At 48.2% G+C, this 11,475-nt stretch overlaps 1 protein-coding gene across 6 annotated transcripts in view; it reads right to left on the reverse strand.

Moving 5' to 3' along the window:
• col11a1a (collagen, type XI, alpha 1a) overlaps window positions 1–5,457 on the reverse strand; it is a 64,275-nt gene extending 58,818 nt beyond the window's left edge. For 3 of the 6 annotated variants that reach the window (XM_076013706.1, XM_076013705.1, XM_076013702.1), the window contains exons 1-3: window positions 5,253–5,454; window positions 805–969; window positions 464–677 (exon numbers count right to left, since the gene is read on the reverse strand). In XM_076013706.1, the coding sequence (XP_075869821.1) occupies window positions 464–677; window positions 805–969; window positions 5,253–5,367 (494 nt within the window). In that variant the 5' untranslated portion in view covers window positions 5,368–5,454. Of the gene's footprint in view, window positions 1–463; window positions 678–804; window positions 970–5,252 lie in introns of all 6 variants that reach the window. The other 3 variants (XM_076013703.1, XM_076013704.1, XM_076013707.1) reach the window with 3 other exon arrangements.
• Window positions 5,458–11,475: the final 6,018 nt, after the last annotated feature.

Raw genomic sequence — 11,475 nt, forward strand, 5'->3', positions numbered from 1 at the left:
AGGCTGCCCATAGCAGTCCCCGCTGTGCCCCAATAATCCAGTGTCTCTCTGTCTCTGACCTGTCTCTGTGCCCACAGACCCCTGATGAGACGGATAATCCGGTCATGAGCACCTGTGGCGCAACAATGGGAAGATCTGGGTTGTTTTCTTGCTTTTATTCAAGACAGACAAGCAACGCGGAAATCAGGGCACGTTAACCGTTTGATTAGTTCAAGTGAAACAAGACAAAAAAAAATCCTCACGAACGCAGGCCATTCGTAAATAGTGCTGCTAAAACGGCTCTCTGAATCTCTGTGCTACCCGGAGCACCTGTTTCAATGACATAAATTAGCTCAGCCTGGAACAGTTTACCAGTTTTGTGCAACTTTCTGGACCCTTAACCTCACTTAAGTGATTGAATCCCTCGTCCCCCTGTGTTTCAGAGTCTCTTCCACTCTGAAGACGACAATAAGTCAAGACGTACTTTCCGTCGGCGAGGTTGAGGGTGCGGAACAGGGGGTAGTCCTCCGGTGCGGGCTTGCCGGTGTGATCCTCATACAGGAAGACGGGCGAGCGGCCCACCTCCACGCCCAGCTGCTGGACTCCCTGCTCGTTGTAAATGGACAGTAAGAAGGACTGGAGGCCAGACTTGGGGCGCACTGTGGTCAGGATGGAGAAGTCCTCAGGAAAAACACCACCTGCGGGACCAGAAGAGACGGAAGTAGGGTGAGACTGGTGCTCAGTCTTTCGTTTAAGTGAAAGAATTGGACAAAAATCCCCAAACAGGCCCATATTGCAAGTAAAACGGTACATTTATCCACTTACCAGGGAACAGCTGCGTGGTGGGGGCACTGATCTGGATCTTGTTGGAGACTCTGTAAGCTGAGTCAGGGTTTGATCCTTTCCGGTTTGGGCAAAACCCTGTTGTTCTCCTCACGCCGGCGGGGTAATTTTGAAATTCTAAGACTTTTAGCACATCCACTGGTTCTGCTGTCAAGGGAATCAGAAATGAAGATGGTCGTTAGGGGTTTTATTTGGGTCACATTTGGTAAAAGGTCCACGTGTGCCTCCATCTGAACGTGGAGGATGGATCGCGGCACTGAAATTTGCCAACTTGGCAGATTAATGGAAAGAAGTTAAGGAAACAGGAAAGAATGCAGTGGAACATTTCATAACATGACAATGATGGCAATTCCAAACCAGTATATACAGAGTTTTGCCGACAGTGTGAAACAGACACTTAACAGACAACTGATGGTTTATGTTTACACTGTGAATTGAAGAATATAAGTTGGAAATGTGATAGTAATCTAGCCTTTGATTCATTACAACAGTGCAAAACTGATGTTTCCCTCAACGAATTGTTGACCTGTATATCATCTCAGCAGGTTTTCACAATAAGAAAAATTTAGACGCTCAGGTTGATTGGAAGATCGGGGTAGGGAAGGTAGACCACTTCCATTTTAATTAACCGCCGGTTTTGTACCCAATCAAGGCGGGCTGCTAATCGGCGAAGTATCCGTTTGACTCGGATATTGCCGCTCCATGGAGTTAAACAGCAAACACAATGGCCGACTGTTTATCGTAACAAGGCTAATCTGTTTTTGTGGGGTCAACAAGTATGCCAAGTTGTCTGTGGGCATCAGCAAGCCTTTTTTCTGGCCACTGTCATGGTTGGCGTGGACGTCAAAAAACAGATTATTTGTTTAACTTCTTAATACAAAGGGATCTCTCAAAAAGAACGAGAACAATAACAATCCAGGGAGATTACTCGAGTGACTGACCATAAAAAGTGGATCATACTTTTTGGGGGAACGTGAGAATGTGTGTTGATGATCCACCGCTATGTTGATGGATTGGATATGACTAAGAAATGCAGAGATTAAAATAGAACCATTTGATTTCACAATTCTACAAGCACCGGGTAAAAACACTTCAGTAAAACCAAACTACTGTCGCCGACAAGCACATCACGCAAATAGGTGCAAAATAGCAATGTGTCCGGAGACAGGAAGGAAACCCAAAGACGCAGGAAGGATCATCCATTAAGTCTTCTGACCAGATGGAGGACGCCACGTATCAGCCGGGTCTTCTATTAACCAATCACTGTTGCCCATCTCAATGCAAGATAAAGGGGATGAGAAGCTAAGAAAAATAAACCAAGAAAGAATTATCAGCTCACTGTGCCACCGCTGCCAAAAGCAACTTGACTTTTTGCAAGCGTTTTGCGGATGAACCAGCTACTTTCTTTGGACAGTGAACTGAGGACTTGAACTGAGGACCGCTTTCAGGACGCAGCTCCCGGGGGGAGGGGGGAGGGGGGGGGGGGCGCTCATACGTTCCAGATGTGACAAATTTGGCCAGGCCGTGACCCTCGCACAAAGGTGCCGAGAAAACGTAAATACTGGCCAATCCATTAAGGCGGCCAAATGAGTGTGCGCGGGTTCCTTAAGAGAGCATCTGATGAGCTGGTGTGAGTTTGCCCTCGGGCCTGAGCAAACAGGACATCCAGCTGCTGCGGCCGCTCGGCAAAGAGCGGCTGGACTGTTCCCGGGTCTGAAATACCTCCAGAGCTCGACTGCCGGACAATCTGAAGCCTGTTACCCAGAGTGGAGAGAACCATGCGGTGTGCTGTGTATACTTCAGCCTTTCTTCAAGTAGCTGATTGCTAACATCTTCATTGCGATTGCAGGTGTATGGTGTTTTTTTGTGTTTTTTTAATGGTGAATTCCTTTTTTTTTTTTGGACACGTGACACAAAACCCCTGTCCTGTCACATTGCATCAGGTGTTCCTGATCTCACCAACGCCCCCCCCCCCCCCCCCGCAAACAGCCTCCATCCCCCCACCACCACCAGCCCTCCCACCCCGGCCACAATATCTTTACAGAAAAGGAGGAATTGACTGGTAAACGGAGGAGGACCTTTTCACCTGCAGCTCCCTGAGACTCTAATAATATCTTCAGTCAGAATGTCTCTCTATATACCCCTCCTACGACGCCCTCCCGTCACCCCCCCACCACCCCCACTTCCCCACCACCCCCACCTTCCCCTGACTTCCACCACGCTGCCGGCTAAAACAAGACAGCTTTATGCGGGTGTCATACCAAGGAAACTTTCACGGAGACCTACCCACTTTTTGAAGGCATTTCCCCCCCCCCCACACACACACACACACACACTCTTCCCTTCCCTTGCTTCTCTTGTAATTAACCTTTTTAGCTATGAGCCCCTACTTGAAAAACAACTCAATGCCCTCTCTAAAATCCACACAAAATAAAAGTAGTACTAAAAACAAACAAATAAAAAAAACAAAACAACAACCACTGTGAACTCAACGTGATCATTGCCAGTTAAATTCTTTTGACCTGGTAGAAACGCAGCAGCTAGGTGTCTGGCTCTTTGCCCACCATAAATGTCTGACAGCTGTGTAGGACGCAGGTCCACCGAGGAGCCCGGCCTCGCTGATGTTCCTGGGGCTGAGCGCGGTGGGGAGAGGACTCTGAAAATGCTAGCTTTGTCTGCTGGAATGCAGCATCTGAGCTTGCGCCCCGGGGGCTGAGAAAACGTGTCTGTGCATTGCTTCGATGGGGAGGACCAGCGAGCAGAAAGAGCTTCGGCAGCCTTTGGAGCCCGTGCGCGGCAGGCCTACAGCAGAATGTATGTGGAGGACGGGGAGGAGGTGAGAGTTGACTAAGCAAGAGAAAAGTTTGATTTCTGCAATGAGTAGGGTACAATCCCAAGGTGTGTGTCTTCTACCTCTACGATACTGCGTAATTCAAAACCAGATAAAATCATGGGCATCAACTGAACACCAAGAGCTACACACTGAGTCATCCAGTGTCAAATAAAAGCTCAACACTGTTTGCAAAAGCATGTCTTTCTCCAGGTGCACCAACTCTCCCCTTGTGCCCCCGAGATCTCTTCAGCCAGTCTCAACAAGCGACGAGGCTCTTTCTTCAGATCTGCTTCAGACCTCAGCCGATACCTGCGTCTGACGGTCAGTCCGGAGATCTGTGAGGTCCCCGTGTAATCCTGAACCCTGTGACATTGTGGCCATTTCGGCTGCAGGCGAGGGCCCGTAACGCTGGCCTGCTCTTTGAAGGCCGCCGAAAATCATAGGGAAGCGCAACAAGGCCCATCATCAAATAACTGCTCACTACTTAGAGGGGAAGCATTCCCACCGCTCAAACAACACAACACTGTCCTTGTCCCGCAGCCGACCAAACGTCTAAGTGCAAGGTTTGAGGGGAAGAGCCGGCTGGGCAGCACGGGGTGAAGGGTGGAGGGAGGAGGAGGTGGAGGGAAGGTGTGGATGGTGGTGGTGGTGGCGGTGGCGGTGGCGGTGGTGGGGGGAGGGGGGGTTCACGCAGGGCCCCAGCCAGTGGGCTTCAGTGAGGACCGGGGCAGTGTGGGGATAGGGTGAAACCTGCGCGCTCGCTCTCAGGCCCCCTGCAGACCGACGGGAGGGCATCGCACCGTGCACTGAAAGTAGATCTGCTGAGGAGAGGGGTGGTGGTGGTGGTGGTGGTGTGTGTGTGTGGGGGGGGGGCTTCAATACCTGTTATCATGCCCCCAACAGACCATCCTGGGGAACTGTAGTTGGGCTGCTAACCTGGACAGCCACGAATCATGAATCGACATCGGTTTTACACACAAAAACAAAATTATATTCATAAGTGACGGATACAAAAGTTGCGGACCATCTACCTGGCAACCCTGGGCTGGCACTGATAGTTCTAGAAGCGTGCGTGGCATGTTCATAAGATCCTCAACCTCCAAGCAAGCAAACAAAGTGCTTTTCCTGATCTCTACCAGCTGCACGGGATGATTTCTATCAACTGAGGTGTTCACCTCGGTGGGGGGAGCACTTTCCATTCGTGCGTAAAAAGCAGTCCAGGATAAAAAAAAAAAAAAAAAAAGAGTGCGTTAATTTGGACCAAAAACACATGTGTAACCCAGGGGATCTATGGTCCCCCAACGCGGGATTTCAGACCGTTCTGTAACAGAACAACGCTCTCCAAAGGAGGGGGGCTAATCCAGATTATGTAAATATTTTTCTTTCTTTTTAAAAAAAAAAAAAAAAAAATGAAATGAAATAAATAAATAAATAAATGAAAAAGGTAAACCATGACCGGCGTTTCGCGTCGAAAAGCAGCCGTGTCCAGGTTTCTGAGATAGTCCCCCCGGATCCTCCATCATCAGTACCGACTTCACGCAGGTCGTCCCTGAAATAGGAGACGTTTTTCACTCCCTGGCCCCTGCGTAAATCTTACCTGCTCTTACTTCGGTGGCCTCTAGAACCAGGATTAAAGTGATGAGTGTGGTAATAGTGGAATCCACAAGCCACCTTTTCGTTCTCCACCGCGAGGACCACCTTTGCATCTCCATGATTGCGCGCCCGCAAGTGAGCGAAAACTTTTCGGGGCGACTTCAGGTGGGTGGAGAAAAAAAAAAAAGAAAGAAAAAAAAAGAAAAAATTAAAGCCCTTCCACAATCCCGAACAACGATGGAAAGTTTCCTAGAGCAGAGCCATAAGTGAGGAGATTCAGCCTCTTCTTTTCAGCCACACCGAGGCCCCCCTGGTCCTCCTTGTCAGTGCCCCAGCCTTCACGGTGAAGGGAGTCGGGCTTTAACCAGAGCGCACGGAGTGCAGCGCAGTACACTCGGTGCGTCCGCGGACGGGAGGGCTGGGCGAGCTCCGCGAACCCGGAGCCACGATTACAGGGAAGTGACAGGGGAACCAGCCCCCGATTAGCAAATCACGGGGCAGGAAATTCTCCTCCGGGTCCACCCATCTGCTGTGTAACGCGCCCACCCCACCGCCTCACCCACCTCACCTCCTCCCCGCCGCTCACTCGCGCGCGCGCGCGCGCGCACACACACACACACACACACACACACACACACACACACACACACACAAGTCTAGTCTCCCCGAGTGCGTCAGAGGCGAGCAGGAGGGGGGGTAAAGTTGGGAACGAGCGTTTTAAAAGGATGATCAGGCAGAATTGCACTTTATTTATTTATTTTTTTTTTATATTTTAAATCTGAAAAAGTCTTGACCCAATTATTTCCGACTGGTTTAGATTCGGCTGCACCTCACGAATCAAGCAACTGAATATAAACTCGAGAAAGTCGGTGCAGTTAAACTTGTGCATATGTACGGAACCGTATAAAGGGATTAGTAATAGGGTCGAGGAGCCTCACTGGCCTTTGAGCATTGTTTTTATGGAGCAGATGTCTTCAGGAGAAAACACATGAAAAGTTGCAGAGAAACAAAAAAAAAAGTGATATTTCATCTGTAGTTTGTTGAAGTCTATCTATCTAGTGCGCTAGCTAGCTAGCTATATTATTATTAGCTAGCTAGCTATATTAGTATTATTGTTAGTAGTAGTTGTTGTTGTTGTTGTTGTTGTGTTATGTTATGAGTAACATACTGTAAAACAACAACAATCAGTGTAAACTGAATTCTACAATCAAATTCAGTACACACAATGTTCAGTTGATATTTAAAAAAGTCCTACTTGCAATCATAACTTTCAATCATGTGTCTGTTCAACATAGATATTTTTTTTTGTCTTGTTTAGAGGATTTATTGAAGTTTTTAAAAAGAAGAATCACTGCCTGATGTGAGATCTGTTATAGTATGGTCTTTATGGTTATGGTTAGGTTTAGGTTGATGTACTTTTTTCGGGGGGGGGGGGCATGCATGTATCTCACATTGCTGTGAGACGACTCCACTTGTTCTCAGCTGTCAGCACACAAGAGAAAATAAGGTGAAGCGCACCCGAGGACAACCATAACGTGGAGGCTTCCAGGTTTGGGGCTCTCAGTCAGCAGGACACTCTCCTCCTTGTGCCTCAGCTCTCCTCCAGTGGAGGCATGGATCGTGACCAGACTCTGTCTGTCAGCCAGCTGCTCTTCCTCTCCAGCCAAAACGGTATCAGATGCTCAAGCCTCACATGCCCGGTGGCTCTGAACAGAGAAATCGCTCCTCTTGGGACATATTGTCCTCTCAAGTTGAGACAGAGGGGGCCCCAATTGAAGAGTGGAAGTGTCTCCCCGCTCCCCTCTGGATGGATGATAATGTTTTAAGTTTGCTTCAGGTGGCACTTTGGATAGAATGGCAAGCGGTGCTGCAGCAGGAAGTGGCGGGTGAAGAAGTTAGTTGTGGTTTTTGGCTTGTGGTTTCCGGAGAGAGGGAAGACCGCGTTTGTGTCATGTGCATGTTTCAGAAAACCTAACTTGGTAAAAATGAATCCAGGCGTATTAATTGATCACTGATTCACATGTCAGATAGATAGATAGATAGATAGATAGATAGATAGATAGATAGATAGAAACTTAATTAATCCCTCAATGGAGTTCCCTCAGGGAAATTTGGGAATTGAAACAGTCACAGTTATTTCTCTGTCACTAAGCCGACGGAGGAATGTACATAAATGATGTTCTATGATTTTTTTTTCCCTCCATCTTTTCTATCACATATCGCCACATTTTGTCCTCGCAGACTGTGTTTAGCACTTGACGGTGGGGAATCCGAAGAACCTTCACAATAAATCCGTCCACGGTAAATGAACAGGAAAAGAAACCAAAAAAAAAAAGGGAGCGGCCCCCTCTTTTTGCCATGTATTTTAAATGACGCCGCATTAAAAACACAGGGGCTCTTCACAGTCACACTCGAAGCCCTGCACTGTTTGCACTGTATATAAAGCTCCCTCTCAAGCCTCAGTCCATAAGGGCTTGAATCGGGAAAGATCTCCCTGCGTCTTACCAACGTTCTCATTGAAAGACCTCAATGGTGATTATGTTGTTTTTTTTAAAAAAAAGACAAAGTGGAAAATTGTTTTTTAAAAAAAAAATAAACGTTACAGTGTGACTGAATCACTTTCATCCGATCTGACCTGATCCCAGTCAAACCGTGCCGTTTGTGGAAAACCTCCGTTTGTTCCAGAGGTTTCTGGGCTAACCCTCAGTCTGGACCAACCGTGTGATTTCGCTGTGGTCCACCAGCGCAGGCACTCCGAGAATAAATGCGAGATGCTGAGTCCATTTTAGGGATGTCACACGCTGGCTCAAGAAACACAATTATATGGATGATTTTTTTTCTTTCTTTCTTTCTTTCTTTCTTTCAGAGGCCTCGTCCTGTCCTCACTCGGAACAAGATGTCTCTCGAGGCGATCTTCCTTCTCTCTCAAGGTTGAAGGGAAAAAAAAGTCTGCGACTGTGAAGACCGCAAGACAGTGCGGCCTGTGCAGCAGCAGGTGTCTGGGATGGTGTTGATCCAATCCCAGAAGACTACGGAAGTGCCAGTCACCCAGCAAGTACGTTGCATGTACTCTCTTGTATCTGAACAGTGTGTTGAAATGAGAAGAATCCTGATTATTTATTTATTTTTTTTTTTTTCTCTGTCTTTTTATCTCATTGTTTCATTGCCGTCGCGTTCAATTCCATCTGCTCCTTGGATGCCGTCTGAGGCAGGTGAGCAGGAGATTTCTATCGCTGAGTTTTCCCCAAGTGGGGTTGGCAGCCAATTACAAAGCAGGTGAGGTGAAGCTGCGCGTCTGCACCGCCTGGCAAGGGCGAGGCTTCAAGTGAGCCCTCGGGGACCTGAAAAAAACGGCGAGACGCTCCGCACGAACTTGGAATGCGCGGCCGCAGTTTAAAAAAAAGAATACAGAAATCAAAAAAGTGGGCACGCCGCCTTGCAGCATATAGAACGAATATCCGGCGACATTGCGGGAGACGCGCGGCGTGATTTATCATGGTAACGGTTCGGGAGGCTCGGGGCCAAAACCACCACGGTGGGAAAATAAATCAGGGTTTAAGCCTTTATAAACACACAGGCACGCACGTGCGCACACGCAAAGCGACTCAGGGTGGGTGGCCTCAGATTAAATGGATAGAGATGGGGAAAAAAAACTGTGCAGTTTCAACTCCTGGGTATCACACCTTAATAAAATATGTCCATGATTTTTGTGATCCAATGACTGTCCAACTACTTTTACATACGTGTTTGTTTGTTTTTTTCAATTCCTCCTTAAACAAATCCAGGGGTTAATGAGATATTTGTTGGGACACGTAAAAACCAAAGATAAGATCTGTATTATCGAAACAGGGATTTCATTTTCATTGAAATGAACGCAAGTACATATTTCTCAACTTTTGACACGGGGGGGGGAAACTTTGCTGCAAGCTGCAAAAGTCGAAGACGGTGTCGCTGTTCTTTGGCCTCCGTGCCTACGACTATCGCGTACCACCTCGCCCTTGTCGTGCCGCGATCCCACACACGTTAAAGAACTGAACCTTGGCCAAACCAGTGTCACTAAAAATCTCAGCATTAAGAGCCTTGGTGGGGATTTATCACAGATCAGTGAGAAACCCTAATTCATTTTTTCACACACACATCAGCGACACGCTGAAAGTATTAATTTTGATGTGTGTAATCCGGGTTATAATGCCACTGTAAGCCATGTGAATTGCCCTCGGTGGCGCGCAGACTTCTGGTTTTGCAGCCAGAAACGAGCTAAAAAAAAAAAAAAAAAAAATGAATTTTTTTGCGCACCTTTTTTTTTTTTTTTTTTGCGCAGACAAAACTTCCCAGTCGGCCCTGAGCTGGGAGGAGGTGACCGCCTCCTGTTGTGACAGCACCCGAAGGGGGGGGGAGTGGGGGGTTGAGCGCCAACAGGAAGCATTTGATGTGGCGGCGGCGGCGGCGGCCTTGACGCACGAGCGTCCGCGAAAAGACGCATACCTTTTAATTCGGACGCTGACGAGCGGCAACAAAAAAAACGCCACGCTGCCGTTAATATCCTTGTCACCCCACAGTCATGTTCACTGTTGTGTTGGTTGTTTTTTTTTTTCCCCAAAAGCTCCAATTGTTCACGCTTTGAACAGAGTACGCTCGAATCTATTTACGCCTGTGTTAACACGCAGGCTGCATCCGCCCCCCCCCCCCCCCTCCCCCACTGCGGTCGCATATTTAATGGATTATTGAATTCCTGACAAGCTCTCCCATAAAAAAAAAAAAAAAAAAAGCCCGGTGTCTGCCAGCTGATCTCCGTAAGCAGTAAGTTGATCAAGGCTTCTGAACGCATCCAGACTTCCCGCCCCCCCCTCCCCCTGCCGAATTAATACCTCCTGACGCTACGTATATCAGGTAACACGTCGCCGCACGTTCCCATCGCACCGTCATGACTTGTACCCACTGTCTGCCCCGGAGGCAGGAAAAATGATTTTGCTCTGCCGTCGTCGTCGTTGTTTATTTTTTTTTTTATTGGTTTTGTCCACGGGGTCCATGCCCACAACGCAATCTCAGTGGAGGAGGGAAGTGCCGTCAGTCCGATTCGCTCTGTTGCGCGTCTTCCGTTTTTACGTCTCTCGCAAAAACTCATTTGTCACGTTTTGATGAGCGCATTCCTTCCGCTGAGCAGCGTCTGCGGTTGCATTTCAAAGTCACCGGCGAAGACATGAAGAGAAGCGCTTGAATCTCGGGGAACGGTCCCTCTCATAATCGCCCGTCAGACTCGCGCTCTTCACTGTTGTTTAACTTGGAAATGAGCCACGTTATTCGCTTCTATCTGCTGGTTCGTCTTTCGTGCGAGTTGTCTCAATGGTGGTAACAGTTCCACCAAACCACAACAGTTTAGTAATAGCACACATTACTCAGCGTAACAATTTGATTCTTATGAGATCAAATGGGATTAGCTTTTTCTTGAAGGATCTGTTGTTTCATTTCAAGGATTATATTCTAAACCAGTTAACCTCATGTATAGCAGGCAGCATTCATTTTTTTCCATTGTTCTTCCTAATTTCCTCATTTCCTTCTCTCAGGATGCCTCGCTTGTGCGTGTTGTTCAGCCTTTCCACCAAATGGTTTTTCACTTCTTCCTCTGTCTTTTTTTCAACGTGTTCCGTCGTTGCTAATCGTGTCGCCGGGTTTTCCTTTGGCTCCGTCAGAGAGGCCGAGTGGGAAAAGCTGCACAGTTGACGCCGCCGTCTGCTGCAGCTGCCCCGTTTCGACCTTTGACCCCTGAAGTCGTTCGGTCAGGGGGTCGGAACACGGCTCAAGACGAGTCATGCAAGCGCGCACCTACGGCCGGAGCTGCCTCCCCCTGCGGCAGTTGTCCGACACGGCCCCGGCGGGCGACGAGCCGCCAGCGCGGAACGGAGCTAGCGCAGACTAGCGTCGCGCAACGCTGTGGGCAACAGCGGTGATTTGTGGTGGAACCGCAAGAAATGGCCACATCCTGCGACGGAACCTCAGCGTTTAAGGCCGTTTCACGTCATCATGCAGCTTCCCAAAGCCTGCAATCAAGATGCCCAGGGTTCATTATTTCCTTTAAAAAGAAACATTGGCATTGTTAGCATCGCCTGCCCGGCAAAGAGGCCGATACGCCAACATGCGAGAAGTTAATTAGGCTGATTTTAGACTAGACGAGAGAGAGAGAGAGAGAGAGAGAGAGAGAGAGAGAGAGAGACAACACATTTTCTTCA

The sequence above is a fragment of the Nelusetta ayraudi genome, unplaced genomic scaffold, assembly GCF_046127955.1.
Source record: "Nelusetta ayraudi isolate G7.1 ecotype Tasmania unplaced genomic scaffold, CSIRO-AGI_Nayr_v1 ptg000155l, whole genome shotgun sequence".
NCBI classification, from domain to species: Eukaryota; Metazoa; Chordata; class Actinopteri; order Tetraodontiformes; family Monacanthidae; genus Nelusetta; species Nelusetta ayraudi.